The following is a 19,298-nucleotide window of genomic DNA, read 5'->3' on the forward strand; positions in this document are numbered from 1 at the left end:
TCTTCTAATTCCTCAAATTTTAATATTTGTAAACTTTGCTCCTGTGGAGTGACTTACTAACACACACTGCTTTTGTATCAATAAGTTGATGAATAAGACCGTTCCATCCTAAGTGGATGTAATTTTGTAAGCCTCTGGGATTGGAGGGGAATAGTTTTCTTAAGGGAACATTGTGCATTCACCGGATTCGATTTTTTCCTTTCTATTTCCATTTTGTTTTTACATATCCTGGTATGTTTTTTTACATTCATTATGCTTATGATATAAATTATTATTTTTGAGTACATGTTTTAAACTCTGTTGTTTATATTTCTGCAAATTAATTATCTCCGATTATATTGAACATACACACATATATTACGGATATTCATTATGCATAATAATTATACTCAGTTCCAAAAATTCATGTTTTGATATTCTATATTAAATTCAATGACTTACATGTACTATATAAGATTACATATTATTTATTTTTACATAGATAGGAAATTTTTCGCTTATCAGTTGAAGAAATTCATTATGCATATTCAAAAGTTATAATTGCTTTCATGTTCAAGAGTAATTTCTTTTTTGAAGATGTTAACAATTTTTTTAATTTTCTCCTAATGCATATCTCACATTTGTATAATTTATGCAACTTAAACGTTTCTTTTTATTACGAAATTTCTTTGAATATATATTCTTATTTACTTCTTTATTTTACTTTTTGATTAAAGAATCAATGATTTATTATTTCGTCAGTAGTTCATTTATTAGAGATTCTTGAGTTATGTGATAATGTCGAATAATCAAATTCATGTTAAAATATTGCTAATATTTTTAAGAACCTACTTTGATATTATTTTTGATGTGTGAATATTAAAAAAAAATATTACAAGTTTAATGCAATTAATATTTTATAACTGTGCGAAGTGCGAGAAAATTACCTAGTTTAATATAATAATTTAAAATCACGTCCATGATCTTAAAAGGGGTATTCTAAAATCAATTTTCTAAGATGCACTAAATAACAGTTTATAACGGCATTACAATTTTAATGCTACAAATAAAATATAAAATACTCTCTCTTTTTTGCCTTCATGTAAAATTAAAAAAAGAGATATTGTTGGAAGTTATTAAAGCAATTTCATCACTAATAATAATGCCCATCATCTTGTGAACTCAACTAGTTGGCTTACTGTGAAATTAGGTCTTATATCTAACTCACACTCTAAAAGCTAGCTCAAAGGATTGTCCAAGCATTATAAAAGGTTCACCTCTTATTACACCGATTTAAATTTTTTTCATTCTTTAACACCCCACCTCACGCCCAGTGCTTAGTGTTTGGTGCGTGGAAAATTTTGATTTTGGAGGGTCCCAACATCAGGTGAGATGTGCCCCGATGTTGGATCCCCCAAAATCAAAATTGCTCATACACCAGACGCTAAGCACTGGAGTGTTAAAGAATGACAAAAAATTCCCACATCGGTGATTAATAAGATGAGTGAATTCTTTATAAGGCTTGAACAATCCTCCTCTCTTTGAGCTAGCTTTTAGGGAAAGTCATATGCATCGATGTTAAGAAATCGTTGTGTCCTAAAATTTAAGTAGAATAATATATTATATTATATACTCTCTGTCCTTCTTTAATTGTCCATATTTCTTTTTTAGTTATCCCTATTTACTTGTTCATTTTGACAAATCACGAATGAATTAAAAAAAAAAATCTTATAATACATTCATTTAAACTTCTTGAAAATTTCTAAGTTTTAATTCATGTCATTATAACTTCATTATGCTAATTATTGTTATCTTAATATGCTCGTCATTTTTAAAGTGGATAACTAAATAGGGACGTAAGACGTATTCCGATACATGAGATGTGTTTGTCTATCCCATCTAAATAACCAAATGGCCTAAGTAGTTCAGATACAATGAACTTCAACTGGACTATGTACTACATAAGGTAAAAAAAACAAGTTGTTTAACCATTCGATATGAGCATTCCATGCATTGACACGAGACTTACAAATCTTTTATTGGTGCAATATGTGTAGGTTCAATTTTTATTATTCTTTTACCCTTTCCATTTCTTGATCTCCATAGTAAAATAATTCATTTTTTTAAAAAAAATTCCAAATAATGCAATTCCCACAAACTGTAACTGAGGTGAGACAAAATTTTGTTTTCCTCACACCAAGTTCATGTTTCCAACAAATTAATACATGCAACCTTAAATGTTGCCTCAGATTTGCCTTTTTTCTGGAAAAGCTCCAATTGTGTTAGGAACTTGTGGCCTATATATACTCTTGTGTTGTAATAGTAGTATAGCATCATCAATAATCAAATCAAAGTCTTTTTCTTAAATAAACTTAGCTAAAATGGCAGCTCCAACATGTTTGAACATTTGTTTTATGGTTTTGCTAAGCTTAGCAATATGCTCTGCCCAGCCTATTGAAGTTGATCATCATCACAACCACAAAGCTCACGCTTTGAGTAATATCGGAGGAGGCAGTGATGGCGGATTAGGCATTGGTGGTGGTGGAGGTGGATTTGGCATTGGCTTTGGTGTTGGTGTTGGCGTTGGTGGTGGAAGATTTGGGTTTGGCATTGGTGGAGGTGTCCCTGGTTATATACCTGGCTTTGATTTCCCAGTCTATTCCCCTGATTGTGGTTATGTGTGTCTTGTTAATAATCCTAGTGGAGAAGTCACAGAATTCAAAATCTCAGGATTATCACACTTCACCAAACCATACAGATGCAAACCAGGACCAAACATGCGCGGAGACAAAGATTTTAACCATGAACTTCTTCTAAACTTTGTTTCTACAATGCTGGACAAACAACAACATCTACACAGTGGAGATGTAGGTCACCATGTAGGGGGAGCTAGACGTTTAGGATTTGGTCGTGGAAGTAGCAGAGGAACAGGTGGTTCTGATACCTCTGATCAGTATGCTACTGAGGACCCCGGTTGGAGTATTGAGGGATGTGGTTATGTATGTCCAGGCAACAGTCCTAGTGGAGGACTCACTGAATTCCATATCTCAGGAATATCACATTTCAGTGAACCTTACAGATGTAGCCCAGATGTATGTGACACTGAAGAATGTGGTGAGTTTCTTCTACGCTTTGTTTCTCCAATGCATAACAAACACGAGAACCAACATGGTCATCAGTCAGAGCAGCAAGACAAGCATGAGAACAAACACGGTCATCAGTTAGACCAGCACGACACACATGAGAACCAACATGGTCATCAATCAGAGAAGCAAGAGGAAGATATCACAAACAATATCCCCGACCCACCCACACCCCAATCCTGAATCCAAGAAAAAGAAACTTAATATGTAATAATGTTATGTAGCTTCAGCCAAAAAACAGTATATACTGTCTAAGAAGCTAACTATTTACAAGGAACTTAATAAAACTTGTTTTAGTTGAATTGATTTGATCACACTAAAAGAATCTCTGTCTATTGAGAAATGAATAAGCAAGCAAAACAATTTGCCCGTATCCAAAGGGATCCACCAAATCATGCTATTGTAGTGCAAAAGAGATCTAAAATGGCTTCTGTTCATCAAACTCGGGTTTTCTACCAAGCCCGAGGTAAGATGGGCTAATATTGGCCATGGTGGGTTCTTATACTGAAAAAAGAGAACATCCTAGTTATAGTTGCTTAATGCAACCTCCAAAAACCAAAACAAATGTAAGACAACATTTTGTTATTTTCTCCTCCAAATAGACTTCATGTCGCAACCCGCTGTATTCATATGCTCAAGCCAACTAGACCTATGAGCCTAATAATATTATGCGACTCTCATCATGTTTTACTTCACTGATTCTGTCAACAATAACAGAAGGAGAAACCTAAGCACACTGTTTGTTTCAAAAACCATGAATGGAGCCACAAGATTATTAGGTAACTGAACATGTTTAGTAAGAAACAGTCGATTGATGATGGAAATATTATTATTGCAGCAACATATGATTTCAGATTATTTAACAAGATTGCCACAAAGTAGCATACCGTTTGTGATTTAACATTATTACAATAATGACTCAACTTGGGAAGATCGTCAAAGTTTCAAATCTTCCGTTTCATTCAACCGTAGTAGCACCAGCCCAATTCGCAGCACTTCCCCTGCGCGGAATGCTGTGGAGTTTGGTGTACAAGTCCACCTGGAAAATCACAGCATTGACATTTCCTTCATCATCTTCACGCGCAATTCCTTTTACTTTGTGCATTGGATGATCAAAGCTTATTAGCCCAGTGTCACTTATGAAGATACAACCTGTACAATCAGCTTTAACACATTGAATTCCGCTGGATCTCCAAAAACATCAGATTAAACTTAAAAGAGGATTTGATTAAGAAACCTGGAGGAAACGGGGTATACAATTTCCCACAAGAAGCTTGAATGAACTCTGAATCATCAGAACATACTAATGATCCATCTGTAGCAGTTCCCCAGTGTAACGGCACACTTCCATCGCGATCCTATACATTGTTTGGAGATACATCAAGTTTATTCTGATAAAGGAGCTAGTTATGTTACATATACTGATCATAACATTCAGATTCTTTTCCACTATCAATATAGTTTAACGTGTGATAGTACGTTAGAGAATCGTCTATAAGTAACTTTATCACTCACCCTAGCAAGAAAAAGAGTGGAGGCTTTATAGTCAAAGAGAATGAAAGCAAATTTGCCTTCAAGTTCTTTGATGACTTGATCAGGAGGGTATGGCGCCCGATCCCTTAAAACTTTGTAAGCCTCAACCATTATCATAGCTTCTGTAGCTTGTCTTGAAAGACCATAATATTTCCTCAAATCAAAAGTGTTGTCTAAACCACCAGAAAAGATGCAGAATATGTCATCCATCACCACAATAGACCTATATATGTTACACAAAACAAAACAAGCTCCTTTAGTCAGTCACCTTGTTTATTGCCTCTAGTCTTGAAATATAACAAAAATCCCCCCTTTATGTATACACTCATCATCAATGTACAACAACACAAATCCAAGCACAAACAAGAAAAAACACATTATCATTTTATAAAAGAAACAAATTAGTTTCAGAACAAAACTTTAATACCTTGGATGGAAAGGGTTTTCATTTCCATGAGAAAAAGCCATGAAATTCCCATTTGAAAGGTGGTAAAAAGTTGAGTCTGGCTTCCATGATTTGAAACTTTCTTCAATCTCTTCCTTTGTTTTAGCCTCCTTTTTCTGTCTATCTGTCTGAGCAACGCTCAGCTCTGAAGGTGGCTTCCCAATAGATTGCTCAAACACAGCCAACATGTTTACTACTCAAATAAAAGCTAGAAACTTTTTTCATTAACCATAAAATTCCCAGCAGCAACAACAATATTATGACTATTTATATAAATTACAAATTTCAAAAAAAATAAAAAATAAATAAAATTTCGTATCAAGTCAAACTACGAAATGTACAAACTCTTGAGATGCTTATCCAAATGACTGTTGTAACCGAAAATAAAGTACTGACGTGGCATCAATAATGTTGACAGTACATCTGTCACATCTATCCATTGTTCAAATGGCACTTATTAGTAGTTAAATATTTTACGTTATGAAAATTTTGTATAAATAAAATTATCTTTTTCTTGGAACATGGTTTTGAAAATCCAGAAAATCAAACATACTTGTTTTAAATTAGGAATATTATTTTTTTTATTGTATAGAAGAAAGAAGCCAAGAAAGTTTTGTCTAAATACTGAAGGCTGAAACAAGCAGTGTATAATGACTTTTACGCACTTCGAGAAGCAGGCAAAATTGGACTCTTCTGGATAACTCATCCAATAAAACTCAATATGATTTGTCTATGCAAATTGAACAAGTTTAAGATAAAGACGCTATACTAATAATGCTTTGGGTCTTTTTCAAACTTTCATTTCTAATAATAATTTTGAGCTAATTTTTCCTTCTATGGAGGTATCTTTCAATTTTAAGAGATGGGAAGATAATGTAATTAACGATCGAGACATTACGTGAAAAAAGAACTTGTGGGACACAAAATAAACCACAAAACCATTACTCGAAAACAATGGTCTTGGATTGTGATCCTTTCTTCGACTCACACAAATTCAAAATATTTTGTGTATCAGATTGTCCCAAAAATTGTCATGTGTTGATTGAAACAACTTGTGCAGTTCAGAAACATGGGTTGAGTATATTACTTTTATACTTTGGAGTTTGGTCCAAATGTTTTCATTTGATATAAGCAACTGTACAGCCATAATTCATAGGACTTTCCGGTTCAAACTTAACAACACGAGGATGATCTTTTAGTAATTTAAGTGCAGATTCTTTTACGACTCCAGTGCCCATCCCATGAATAACAAAAATAACAGAATTAGGCGCTCTTGAATCAATGGCTATTTTGAGCTGATGAGAAGCATCCTCCACTCTCAGGCCACGTAAATCTACGGTGTTTTTAGATGTCTGCAGCACAGGGCCATAAGAATCCTGCTGATTTTTGCTTGCTTCAGAGAGACTTCCAAGGTCCCTGAGACTCCTGATCTGCTGAACCTACATTCATTCCACATGTTTTTAGAGAAAGTGAGAATTAAGCATTAGCAAAGATCAGTTATATGTGAAACGCAACCCAGCTCACACGAAAAATCTCTAGATACTCATCTTTACTGAAGCATGCAACACCATTCATTTATCTAAGCTAGGCCTATAAGTTCCAAGATCAGACTACCTAACTGTTAAACTAGCCTCACATGCATAAAACAATGTGTGTCACTCTATTTCAATCCGTCTCAATCTTATGTAGAAAAAAATATGTTTTCCAGCATTAGAAGGTAGCTACATTTTCTGTTGGTGTATGAATCTCTATAACACTAAGAGACTCTAAGAACTGGAGCTCAAGTGACATACCAACATGATTAACCTCAATCTCAAGTAATTTGGGAGTATTCTTCCATTGTACCCTAATTTTCACAACATTTTCATGGACTTCAAGAGACTGTAGGTCTTTGGAAACAGCCTTCTTAGGTCTACCTCGTTCCATTTAACACCTTCAATTACCATGGTCTCACTGACATCGGAGCGTATGTTCACATGTGTGTGTGTGTGTCTTGTATGTATGTGTATTTTACTTCAAGCAAGAAAGAGAGAGTGATTGAGAAGATAGAACTCAAGAGTCTGCAAACCTGGGTTTTCAAGTTAGCTGCACTGGAGGAAGCATCAGGGGGAATGGGTCTTATACTGCTCTTGTCCACGCGGACTTTGATTTTTCCATATTGAACAAGGATAGTGTCATCATCCCCAGGTTCCTCAACCACAGTGGCCAACTTATTTCCAAACGCCTTCACATATACTTGTTCACCAACCTGTGGTGTGTAAAGGCTCTGGCCTATTTCTCTGACAAGAAAATCTTTACTAGGCTGATGAGCTTCAACTATCGATGCAATAGCAGCTTCCGCTTTTTTTACAAGTGTATTAATCTCGTCAACACTTACATTTCCGAGTTGGCTCTCAAACCGCTGTACTATAGTTTGGATCTCATTTTTCACAGCTCTCACTTCCTGTTGTATTTCATGTGTTTCCTTTGCTATGAGGGCAGCTTCACGTCCATCAAGGTCTTGTGTTTCATTGTTAATCTTCATTGCATGAAAAAGAAGAATGAAAATAGTGAAGATCATAGGAAACCCAAATAATGGTTAAAATATTTCTGAGGTCGTGCGACAGCATCTCCCCAAAAAATATCTGATAATATTTCAAGTGAGTTAAACCAGAAATATTTACTCTGAAGTTATAAACTATGTCGATTAGAGTTCACTAATATGGTAATACACCAACAGGCAACAACCAAATAGAATCCGCAGTAACACAGATCTAAGAGCACATCTAGAAACTAAATCAATGACAGTTCAGAAGTTAAAAAGCGAAAACAGTTGAAAAGAATTCTCATAGCTGGGTTCAAGCAAAGAGAATTGATAGAAAAAGAGAGCAATACAGAGCAGAACTGAGGAAACTGAATGACAGTATGCAACTTCATCTTGACTCTGCTGTGGATAATGACGACAATTTTCATGCGGAGGATCATCGCGAAAAGATGCACACCCACAAATTAAGATACGGTGGCCTTTAGGACACAACTTGGATAAAAGATCAAGAAACCTCCTGGATATGATAACTTTTTGAATTGTCATATCATCCACAAGTTAATACATTCTATAATAGCAAAGAAATTGGGACCTTCTTTCTCTCATTTGTACTGAAGATATATGAATGGGATAATGGACTAAATCCCCAAGAAAAGTACCAGAAAGATACCTCATTATAAATATTCATAATATCTGAATGAAGAGAAGCAGCTTCCATTGCTTGAGATTCTAGTCTATCTCTTTCTTCAATTAGTGACCGATAAAGTAAACCCTTCTGCTCCTGCTGCTTGTCTGGTCTCAATTTGTTCACCCATAATACTGCTCGCTCAATTATTCTTTCATCAAAGCCCATTGATTTTGCAATATTCAAGGCATTTGATTCACCCATGCTTCCCCATAGAATCCGATAGGTAGGCTGTAGAGTCTCCAAGGAAAACTCTGTTGCTGCTGTTTCAAACCGATTGTCCTTTTCTTTTAAGCGAGTTAAATCCGCATAGTGGGTAGTTACAACAGCTAAATTAACCCTGTCCTTGAGATATTGCAGTATGCTTTCTGAAAGTGCTACACCTTCTGAAGGATCGGTCCCACTTCCAATTTCATCAATAAGAACTAGAGATTCTCCAGAAGCAACTTCTAGAATCTCACGAAGCCGTGAAATGTGCCCACTAAAGGTTGATAGACTTTGCTCCAGAGACTTCAGCAGGCAAAATATAAAATTTCAATTGATAAGATAGATGGTGCTAATAAAAGAAACAAGACAATGAAGAAGCACATGAAACTTCAACTGGGTTAGATTGAAAAAAGACATACATCTGAGACGGATGATGGGGAAAGAAGGGAGTATAACAAAACCAAGTACCTGTTGGTCCCCAATGTCTGCCAGAATAAGGTCAAACCATGGAAGCTGTGGTTTATTTTGGGCAGGCAAATACATGCCAGCCTTCAACATCATAGAAGCCAGTCCTAGAGTCTTCATTGAAGCCGTTTTGCCTCCGGTATTTGGGCCCGAGATGACAACAACCTTTGTTCCATGACCAATTTTAATATCAATGGGCACAGGGAAATGTGCATGAGATTTTGTCTCGAAATTCACGACACCATTTCCTTGATCCAAATCAGGTGATCTTGGGGACACATCAGTCGACAAGTTTTCCAAGGAGGATTCAAGAAGCAAAGGATGTTGTATCCCTTCTACATTTATAGATAAATGTTCAGATTGGGATATGTTGCAATTTCTTGGACTTAAAGCTGGACAGGCAGCACCCATCCACTGAGCATGAGCAGCCCTTGCAAATGCAAGATCGATTTCCAATATTTTATCTAATAAGTGCTTTATTTTCATATTAGATTCTGCTATTTCAGATGTAAGCAAACTCAAAATTGTTTGCTCCTCAACCTTCTCAGAACTAGAAAGTTTAACTTCCATGTTGTTTAGCTCAACTGCCTCTTTAGGTTCCATGAAGTATGTAGATCCACTACTGCTTGTATCTAGGATTACGGAATTAGGAAGCAAAGATCTATGTGAAGCTCTCACAGCAACACACAATCTTGAACGGCGCTTGGTCACTAAAGGCCTGTCAAATCCTCCACCTTGAAAAACTTGAGTTGATAATTGCTTCAACAATAATTCTAGATTATCCATGTTCCTCTTTCTCTCGGATCTTATAATTTCCAAATCTTCACTAGCTCTATCAAGGATTACTGAAAAGCTGCAATCAATACAGAATTCTATTTTTTGCTCCAATTCCACAAGAAAATCACAACTGTGAAGAATTTCCTTCAGAGAAGAGTACCTGTTTGAAGATAATTAGACATTCTAATGAAACTGCTCAATACTATTTAAATGGAACTTCATGAGAATCCATCACTACCACATGAGACATGCTTCGCCATTTTGAGTTAACTGCAATTGGGAGTAGGAAGGCATTCTCAGAGGAACAGCAAATAAAGGGAAAACACACTCAAGGTGAATTCATCTTTAAAGCCTGCATTCTTAATCTTTCAAAAAGCACCACAGCATTGTGTAAATTCGAGAAAGGAATGAGACCATATTTACCACTTCCTACAAATATCTTGGAAGAGTGCTCACTCCGATATTCATCAGATGAACTATATTTCACCTCTTACTTTTTCATCAAGTTAATTCCCAGATGGACAGCCACCAACCTCTTTGATACATTTTTGGATAGAAACTTCAGCTATGCGGCAGTTCTTTTGACCAAAAATCTAGAACTATTGTCAATTCTACCATGATTTTGCAATCAGTAAAAAACAAAATTTACTAACTGTTATCTTAAGACTTTTGAGCTAAGCAAAAAACGTTCTTAAAGATAAATTAGCAAGCTTAAGGCATGGCTGTAGAGACAAATTTTGCTTTCGAATCATCATCCTATGGACTAGCTGATCCCAGATTTTAAATTGCAAGTTGCTTGAATCTCACGGATCACCCTATCATCTACAATCAGAGGTTCTTTATACCATAAGAATCCAACACCAAGCAACTACAACGTAGAACAACAAACAAAATAATGCAATGCTTTAAGTAGAGTACTAAATACAACAATATACCTTTCAGAAAAATCAATCTCCTCCAACTGTTGGAGCAAAAATCTCGCCGCTGCCAAGGTTCGTTTCACAGAGCAAAGTTCACGAATCGAGAGTACACCGCCTGCAACGGAAGCATCAACAATTGGGGAAATATCTTCAATTCCGGTAAAATCCAACGGCCGAGGTACAGCCACCGCGGCCGAGGTCTGAGAGAGAAGTCTACTGCTCTCTTCACGAGTTTTACCCACCGGAATCCGAGCAGATTGTGCTGCGGCGTATCCCATGGATGTGGACGTGAAAGCGGAGAGCTGTTGACACACGGCGGGCCATTCTAGAAGCTTCAAGGTTTCGGATTGCAGTGACTCGGCGAGTTTGACTCTGTGAGTTGACTCGGATGAGAAACGGACGGAGAACCTAGTTGTACGACGGTTACAGAGCGAGCTGTGAGGCGGAGGAAGATGAATGCTGAAGAAATTGTTGGATTTGCATTTGCAGTTGAAGTTGAAAAGATTCATTGAAGATAAAGTTTGAATTTTTGTTGAGCTTTTGGGTGCGTTATCCAGTTACTCTAAAATGGAGGGAAGGGTGGGTTACACGGCAATACAGTAAGCTGTCCATTATGTCATCAACACTCTCAAAAACTTTTTTTATGGGTTCGATCCGTAAAATCAATTGTTATTAATATTTTATATGGTACAATACATTTTTTAAAACGTAAAATTACATTTTCAAAATATGAAGCGATTAAAATCTAAGAGAAAAGTGGTGTTCAGATCAGATTTGGCTAGAAAGACAAAATTAAGTTGATATTAGTTTCTCATGGAATTTGTAACTATGAAGATGTATTCAAGTCTTAATGTGTACTTCATCAACAACAAGAGCTTTCAGCTTAAAGTGACATATTTATTTTCTACAGAGTTAAATATCGAATGACTATCAACTAAGGGCGTACAACAGATTATATACACTCCAGCCCTGTTGCACGCCTAAAAGAAGAGTTAAGACGATGAACAACTTAGATCCATGCAAAGATTTGTTTTGATCTGAATGACAGTGTTATCAATTCCATCTACATGTCATGCCATGTGGTCGTCTCCAACCTATGCAAAACATGGAACAGTAAGACTGCAGTTTGAAATGGACATCAACATTGCATAAGGGAATGAATATGGATGATATGGTGAGCGGTAGATTTACCAATAGGCTCGTAGCACTAACTATTTATGAAGAATTGGGAGAGCGCATGCTTGAGAAGCATGATTTCCCTCCTTGTATACCAGATTTCCGCCCACAAAGGTTGCCAAAACTTTCCCAGAGAGTCTTGATCCCATGTATGCGGATATACTCTGCCAAATAAGAACAACAATAAACAACATTTGAATTTCAAAAACCAGAAGCAAGGAATGTAACAACTGCAGCATGCAAATAATCTGACAGCTGAATTTCAAGTTGTAGGTGATATACTTCTGTCTAAATTACAACTTCATCTATTTGAATAGAACCCTTAAACATGTTTCCTAGTAGTTATTCCTTCTAAGAAAAAAATCAAAATCTCTGCACACGCAAATCAGGTATAAGAAACTACTATAACAATTACTAGTTAACAGGTAAATTTACTTACAGGGTGCTTAATATGTACAGGGTAGTCATTATCCAGGTCGAACTCCATGTCTGGCTCCCAAACAACTATATCTGCTTGGTTCCCCACAGCAATTGCCCCCTGCAAAAGAACTATAATCATATACCAGCTACCAAGATATGGAAGTATCATAAAAATTTACAGCGACTAAAACTGCAGCAGTTACAAAACTTTGTATGGATCATAAACCAGAACAAATTATAGTAGACTTATCTGACATCAATTTTTTCAAAATTTAAAGCAAAATGACATTTGAACTTGTTTAATTACTAACAGTAGATGTAATATTGAAATACTTCAACATGATACCTTAGTCGTTAGACCTGCAAGTTTGGCAGGCTTCTCACTCCACCAAGAAGCCAACTGCTCATATGTTATTCCATACTTACGCCCATGTGTCCATGTCACGGGTAGAACAAACTGCATAAAAGTAACAACACCTTATAGTATATCAAACAGATTATGATGATTATGTTTTGATACTTATACCAAGCATTGTGTTAATTGTAATTCATTCTTTAAGTCTGTCTGAGAAACCACACCAATATTGACATGCCTGGGAATAGTAGCAGAGCTACAACTGTGGTGCATGACACACTTTCAACTATCTACTGTAGGTCAATTTGCAAGTATAACAGGAAAGTCGCTGATAGGGCTAAGAAAGTTTATGTTGATAAATATGTATTCTCATATTCAGTGGCTAAAAGGTTATCTTTATACTCTAGATACACAAAAAGAGCCTATATGACTTCTCTAATCTTCAGAAACAAAGTGCAACTAAGATGGTATAGTAGTTCTAATAGGAATTTTTGGAGGACTAAAAGAGTAGAAGTTTCGGAATAAAAATCTCGCTTCAACCATGAGTTCTACGGAAAATGTTTGACTGATACATTGGAGACATAGTTTACGTAGTCCCATCCATCCATATGCATGTAAGCTTTTCCATAATATATGAGTTTCAAGATAATCCCATTATCTCCAAATGGCTTATATCTGCATTATTTCTGAGCCCACATAGTAATCACATGTAACTAGTAAAAGTAAAGACCTGTAAGGAAGATATGCCACCCCATGCTTTCAAGAAGTCTCCCTCATCTAAGAGTTTCATTTCTGGCACAGAAGGCGAGTGGTCAGAACTTAACATGTCAATATCTCCATCCTGAAAAGCATACAAATAAATGAAGTAAATTCTTTGAAAGAAGAAATATGGGATGTGATTATAGCAGTAACGGAGTTTGGAAGTTGCCTATACCAGTAACGCATCCCATAGTTTTTCTTTATTGGCTGCATCACGAATGGGTGGAGCACACTTAAACCGAGTATCTCCATCAGGAATATCTTCAGCTGCAAAAGCGAGATAATGGGGGCAAGTTTCAACGGTGATGCTATCACCCCTTTGTTTGGCTTCCTATGATTAAAAAGGAATAAGATATTTTCAGAATGATAATGTAAGGTATTCCACAGCAATTTTAGGTGTAAAATTAGAAACAATTATTTTAATATCTAGGCCACTCTCAGCTGAATCAATATTACTGTTTACTCAGGATTCATGAAAGTGACCATATTGTGATATAAACATGTGATGGTCAGTCCTTACATCATTTACTAAAGTGACAAAGAGTAACAGAATTTCTTGACAATGATGACTTCCCTGCTCTTAACAAAAATAGCCCACCACAAAGGGTACAAGGGGTACAAAGGCAACAAATGGGATAGAATACAAAACAAATAAAAGAACACAGAAGTTTGAGAGAAATGTTTTGTTACCTTAATGAGGTTTAGTGAAGTTCTAGCATCAGATAGATGAACAATATGGAGATGAGCTCCTTCAGCAGAACCACCAGCCCTCGCGTCCTTTGACAGTGTTATGAGCTGATTGATAGCAGCCTCTTCCCTGTTAAAGAACAAAAATTTCAAAAGGTAATACGATTTGAAAAAACAGTAGAAAATAGATGATGTAAGAGAGAAGAGAGAGGGATAAGAAAGAGAAATCATAGTGAGAGAGGAACGTTTTGACAAAATTTAAAAACATTAAAACATGCACCAGGTGAAAGTACAGAAAGAAATGTTTGTCACACCTCTTGGAAATACATACAGACATGTTAAGAATGTGACACAACCGGAAACACAAGAAGAATGACATGTAATCTCAACACAAATCTACTCTAGATTATAGCATATGATAAAAGGTAATATATTTACATTGAAGCAGGCCTGGTCTTGAGATATGTAGAGTATGATCTAGCATTCTCTACCCCATCCTCCAGCTCCACTTTTTCATCAAGATCTACTAGCACTTCGGCATGAACAAGTAGGGGTCTTTTGTATCGAGCCAGAGTTGGGAGTGCCTCCTGCGTAGTTAAGCATTAAATCATAAGAATAGTAGAGAGTCTAATAAGGTTGGTTCTAATGACCATCTGTGAAGTCATACCTACATAATTGCTGCAGAATGATTGACAAAAATAAACAGAAGAAAATATATCTTGAGAAGGAAAAAAAAGAAGAAAGATTACACACCTTTATGTGGGATGCAGTTGTCATGGGAAAGTCATTGATGCCTGATGGCACCATAAAAGACTGCAAAAAGGAAAACATGTCCAATTATAAATGTGACAAATTAATTGAAATCACATAGTAGAGTGCTACAAAAGATGCCCAAAATGATCTCTCAAACATTAAAGTTACATTGTCACTTCGTAAGGTAATAATTGGGAAGTTATTAACTTGTCCAAAAATGTTTTGTATTTAGTATATTGGATATGTCATCAATCTTTGCTTGACTTCAAGACAGCTAAGATATCAAAAACTGAAAAGGAACAGAATGCTCAATCTGAGGTCTAGTGCATGCATGTTTGCCAGTATACCTTCAATCCCAGAACCCCTGCATTTAGAAGTCTTTCCAGAGAACTTGTATTTTCTGCATTTTCTGGAACCAAACCTCCCCAGAAACCTGTCAATACAAAGAGTAAGTACCGTCTTACTACAACATCAATCAATCAAGAATAAAGCTTCACAATCATACCAACATCCACGTAGACCCTCCCTTCTGCAGCCTGTACCTGCCAAAACAACAGTAACCCTGATTATATGTCGTTCAATATGACTACACCTATATGAATCCAGGAGCTTCTGTTAGCATTTTTATATGTTCATTAGTTTGAATGCCATAAACTCCTTACAGATGCACCATATTAGAAAACCAGATGACCTCAACAAAAACAAAAACACATGCACTAATAATCACGCGAGAAACAATAGTTTCCTTTGGTAAGTTTTACTCTGTCAAAATGGTCTGCAAAATATATCAAAAATCTATATGACATGCTTACCTTAAGTTTTAAAGTCTCTTCAGAAACTGTTGATGGAGCACTATTAAGAGGCATGTCAACTAATGTGGTTACTCCACCTGCAAAGAACATTGTAATATGAAACACGATATTAGGTTCTGCGTAATCCCACACATATGAACACTGAAGGTTGAATCCAGCAAAATAAGGCAGGCAGCTACAACATCAAATTACAAATATTTTAAAAAAAGTTCAAAAGAAACAAACTCATATTAATGTCATAATTATCCACATTCAGAGCTACCCATCTCGAATAGTTTAAGTTACATGTGACGAGCTTGAATTTGAATCCATGTACCTGCAGCAGCTGCTTTTGTTCCTGAAGGAAACCCTTCCCATTCTGATCTTCCAGGATCATCAAGATGGGCATGCCTAGAATGGACAAAAAAATAATTAGGAACAAGGCTTTATGAGTTAAACCTTATCATCTAGTTTTGATATTGGCAAGGAAACAAAAACTAAGCTCAAGTCCTCTAAATCGTGCCAGAACTAACACAAGCCAGGTATATGATTTTAGACTCCCATCACTACTCTGCTAAAGATTCTACTTTATTTTTACTCCCACACTCGCTGGGAGGATTGATAGTATTATGCTAAATCTTCCACACAACTCGAACTTCTGACATACTAGTTGGGGTCTAGTTGGAGTCTCAATCATCAGCTATTTGTGAGATGAAGTCTCATAAAGAAATAGCATACATCCTGGAAGAATTGTGATTTGTTTTGTAGATTAGTATTGGAGCTAGGAAGTCTATGACAGAGAAAATACTTCATAGAACTAGAGCAGGTATTCTGGATATAAGTAAGACAGGGTAAGTGGAAACGGCCTTAAGTTTTCAGGTACTCGTGCAAGTGCAATTGTATGTACGACAGTATGAGTGATTGGTTGCTGATACAAAGCAACATCCTTGAACCATAAAACCAAAAGGTTGATTGCCTAATAACTGCAAACTTTTAAACCTAGTTCAACTTATCAAGGAAGTCGTTTTGACCAACAGCATGCTTCAGGACCCAGCATATTCTTTCCAACAGACAGCTTTGTTGGGTTACAGGTGGCTAGATGATGACAATAAGCCCTTCCATTTTTTGCCTAAAAGATTCATGTTATGCTCATCTGAAAGCCTTTCAAGGTTCCATCAGTTAAAGAAGTACCCTGCTCTTACAGTGAAGTTAAAGGTTTTAAAAATAAATATGGAACTCCATACTAAGGAATTCAATGAATCCAAATTAGTATATAGACATCACACTTGATCAAAACTCATGGTGTGGACAATCCAAAGACATCAACACCTCCAAGATGATAATACTTCCCCCTCTTAATTTCCAGTGAATGCAAATTATGCTTAAATATAAGTGGCACACACTGTATCAATTACACCAGAGTTGTAAATGCTTAACGTAAAGAGAACATCAAAATTAACTCTTATTCAGGTTTGACACCTTTATCAGTAAGGAATTTCCAATAGTTAAGAGCTATGATACCATGTTTTCTTGTGAAATAATATCTCAAATTTCTCATTAAAAGGTTTGAATTTTCTCTCCACACAGCAATTCCCATCTGCTGCTATTAAGTGCATAGGCCTAAACAATTGTTTAGGTTTTCTAAATCTGCTTAAAGTTCTTCATGATTTAACATAAATTTAAGAAACAACATGGGAAATCATAACTAACACGAGGATAGAGTTTTATCTTACACATCAATAAATCCAGGCATGACCACAGACTCCCTATAATTGACCACTGTGGTAAACCGAGAATTTACATGCCAATTCTCTTCAGCAACAACAGATATAATTCTTCCTTCCTTTATCTCAACTGTTTACATCACATCAGGAGAAACAATTTGTCACCAGGAATGAGAACAAGTAGCTAATAATTTCCCTGAAATCAAAGAAATTTTAAACTTAGTTCAACAAACCTGCACCGGAAATTGTCCCGTTTGGAGTCACAATACGTTTGCTGGATATCCAATAGTGATTATGAGGCAGAAGGCTGCAGTCACTTGAGGGAAGCTGAGGTATAAAACCATAAACTTTCTTGAGGATCATTCAAAAGTTATAGAACAAAAATATAGTACCTGAGTACAGCATAGTATGAAGCATAAAAACTGGTAGATGGCTATTAGCAAAGGTTAAATTACATATGCTTGCCTCAAGGCTCTTAGATGTACTGCATGTAGACATGCTGAAATTTGACCAACTTTTTTTTTTATTCAGAAAATTTCTTATATGTTTCGCAGTAAAATCTCAGGAATCCAACAAAGAATCCCTTCCCTATTTCTAATGGCAAATCTTTTTCCATCAGTCTTTCCATCATATAACTAACATGCTAAAATGGATATCCAGATCTACAGTACTTAAGCATTTCACATGCAAGAACTTCATGAAGAAACTTTTTTGACAAGTGCTTCATGAAGAGGCTTTCTGGAATTTGTTAAGATTCCATCATCAAATCTCTTAAAAAAAAACAAAAAGCTCCCTTATTTGGAAAAAAAAAACTCTGTCCACAAACAAACCATCCAAACACAAAATCACACAAATGTACAATAAATACATAATCAACAACAACATATCTCATTGTAACACAGTCTAGATTTCAGTGAGTGTGTGTCTTTATGAATGTTAAGAAAGATTAATCTTTTCCTCATTCTTGAAAAAGGGTAACCAATAAATTTTATTTTTATCATCCTCCCCTCACCACCCCCAACCCCACTTTCACATCCTACAAAAAGGGATTTTCTGCACAAGAAAAAAAACAATGGTATATTTAAGAAGAAGAAAAAACATAAAGATCAAACCTTTTTTGAGAAATCAAAGTAAAACAGGAAAGAAAGGAAGAGTGGTAGCAGAGCCAGAGTACTCTTCTTTCCAGATTCCATGTTTCTCTGCTAACCCTCAGCCTTCTTTGTGTATGATCTCTTGTGCATTAATGGCTTCCACTTTATACTGCAAAAAGTTTGTTTTCTTTTTCAATTTTTTATTTGTAATATTTGTTGACGTGTTAAAGATGACCAACCAATAGCACGCACAGATTTCCACCTTGTATGGAAAGTAGTAACATTAACCACAAACAAAAAAAATACAAAAAACAATCAATTAACAATGGGCGGCTCAGAGGAATCTGTTAAGATACTGCCCCCACAATGCACCAGCCTCCTCTCTCTGCCTACCAATGGAACAGTGTACAACTATCTTGCTCGAACTCTTTAAAATTATTATTTTAAATAAAATTTTATAAGTTTTATTTATATTTTAAAGAGTTTGAATAACGCATTACTAAAATAGGCTTTTTGAATACGAGGGTTCCAAAAAATATTTGTATAATTTTATATATATTTTTAAATTGAAATTCCTTTAAATTAATCGAGCACAAATGTAAGTAATATATATGAAAGTAACTTTGATAAGTAATAGAATATACGTAAAGATATGTGTTATATATATATATATTCATGCATCTAGTTTCTTGATTCGGAAAAAATAATTAATATGACAGAATATATCTTGAAAATAATGAATGATTGTAAGTATAGCAAAGCAAATTTTGAAGTTCTATAAGTAAGAAAATAAATGAGAAAATATTGAAAGATGTATATATTTAATATGATTTAATCAATCGACTATATATTTATTGAAGAATA

General features: G+C 35.6%; 4 protein-coding genes across 4 annotated transcripts; 1 reads left to right on the forward strand and 3 right to left on the reverse strand.

Annotated features, from left to right (window-relative positions):
• Positions 1–2,360: 2,360 nt before the first annotated feature.
• On the forward strand, positions 2,361–3,305 carry LOC101245919 (anther-specific protein TA-29-like). Its single transcript, XM_004233782.1, has one exon. It carries the CDS (start codon positions 2,361–2,363, stop codon positions 3,303–3,305), a length of 945 nt encoding a protein of 314 aa, XP_004233830.1.
• Positions 3,306–3,933: 628 nt separating this feature from the next.
• Positions 3,934–5,735, reverse strand: LOC101246306 (stem-specific protein TSJT1). Its single transcript, XM_004232815.4, has 4 exons — positions 5,083–5,735; positions 4,638–4,878; positions 4,360–4,480; positions 3,934–4,274 (listed from the first exon to the last, which is right to left on the reverse strand). Exons 1-4 carry the CDS (start codon positions 5,286–5,288, stop codon positions 4,081–4,083), a joined length of 762 nt encoding a protein of 253 aa, XP_004232863.1. The 5' UTR covers positions 5,289–5,735; the 3' UTR covers positions 3,934–4,080.
• A 425-nt stretch (positions 5,736–6,160) lies between these two features.
• Positions 6,161–11,307, reverse strand: LOC101246010 (uncharacterized). Its single transcript, XM_004232814.4, has 5 exons — positions 10,694–11,307; positions 8,985–9,918; positions 8,295–8,819; positions 7,169–7,618; positions 6,161–6,539 (listed from the first exon to the last, which is right to left on the reverse strand). The coding sequence occupies exons 1-5, from the start codon at positions 11,185–11,187 to the stop codon at positions 6,219–6,221; spliced, it is 2,724 nt and encodes a 907-aa protein (XP_004232862.1). The 5' UTR covers positions 11,188–11,307; the 3' UTR covers positions 6,161–6,218.
• Positions 11,308–11,451: 144 nt separating this feature from the next.
• LOC101245519 (allantoinase) lies at positions 11,452–18,856 on the reverse strand. Its single transcript, XM_004232812.5, has 16 exons — positions 18,456–18,856; positions 17,577–17,670; positions 17,353–17,473; positions 15,957–16,030; positions 15,641–15,717; positions 15,334–15,370; positions 15,176–15,261; positions 14,829–14,888; positions 14,514–14,662; positions 14,079–14,205; positions 13,564–13,719; positions 13,360–13,470; positions 12,621–12,731; positions 12,294–12,392; positions 11,870–12,018; positions 11,452–11,772 (listed from the first exon to the last, which is right to left on the reverse strand). Exons 1-15 carry the CDS (start codon positions 18,534–18,536, stop codon positions 11,890–11,892), a joined length of 1,512 nt encoding a protein of 503 aa, XP_004232860.1. The 5' UTR covers positions 18,537–18,856; the 3' UTR covers positions 11,452–11,772; positions 11,870–11,889.
• Between the last annotated feature and the right edge of the window lie 442 nt (positions 18,857–19,298).

This window comes from Solanum lycopersicum, chromosome 2 (assembly GCF_036512215.1).
Source record: "Solanum lycopersicum chromosome 2, SLM_r2.1".
Taxonomy (NCBI): domain Eukaryota; kingdom Viridiplantae; phylum Streptophyta; class Magnoliopsida; order Solanales; family Solanaceae; genus Solanum; species Solanum lycopersicum.

Excerpts from the sequence above, each read along its gene's own strand:
- LOC101245919 (XM_004233782.1), top strand. The coding sequence starts at position 2,361 with ATGGCAGCTCCAACATGTTTGAACATTTGTTTTATGGTTTTGCTAAGC.
- LOC101246306 (XM_004232815.4), bottom strand. The coding sequence starts at position 5,288 with ATGTTGGCTGTGTTTGAGCAATCTATTGGGAAGCCACCTTCAGAGCTG. Across the intron at positions 4,481-4,637 it reads CCACTCTTTTTCTTGCTAGG|GATCGCGATGGAAGTGTGCC; the intron begins GTGAGTGATAAA and ends AACAATGTATAG. Across the intron at positions 4,275-4,359 it reads GTATACCCCGTTTCCTCCAG|GTTGTATCTTCATAAGTGAC; the intron begins GTTTCTTAATCA and ends CTGATTGTACAG.
- LOC101246010 (XM_004232814.4), bottom strand. The coding sequence starts at position 11,187 with ATGAATCTTTTCAACTTCAACTGCAAATGCAAATCCAACAATTTCTTC. Across the intron at positions 8,820-8,984 it reads CAGACATTGGGGACCAACAG|TCTCTGGAGCAAAGTCTATC; the intron begins GTACTTGGTTTT and ends TGCCTGCTGAAG. Across the intron at positions 7,619-8,294 it reads TTATGAATATTTATAATGAG|ATTAACAATGAAACACAAGA; the intron begins GTATCTTTCTGG and ends CATGCAATGAAG.
- LOC101245519 (XM_004232812.5), bottom strand. The coding sequence starts at position 18,536 with ATGGAATCTGGAAAGAAGAGTACTCTGGCTCTGCTACCACTCTTCCTT. Across the intron at positions 15,262-15,333 it reads GAGGGTCTACGTGGATGTTG|GTTTCTGGGGAGGTTTGGTT; the intron begins GTATGATTGTGA and ends TTGTATTGACAG. Across the intron at positions 14,889-15,175 it reads CAGGGGTTCTGGGATTGAAG|TCTTTTATGGTGCCATCAGG; the intron begins GTATACTGGCAA and ends TCCTTTTTGCAG.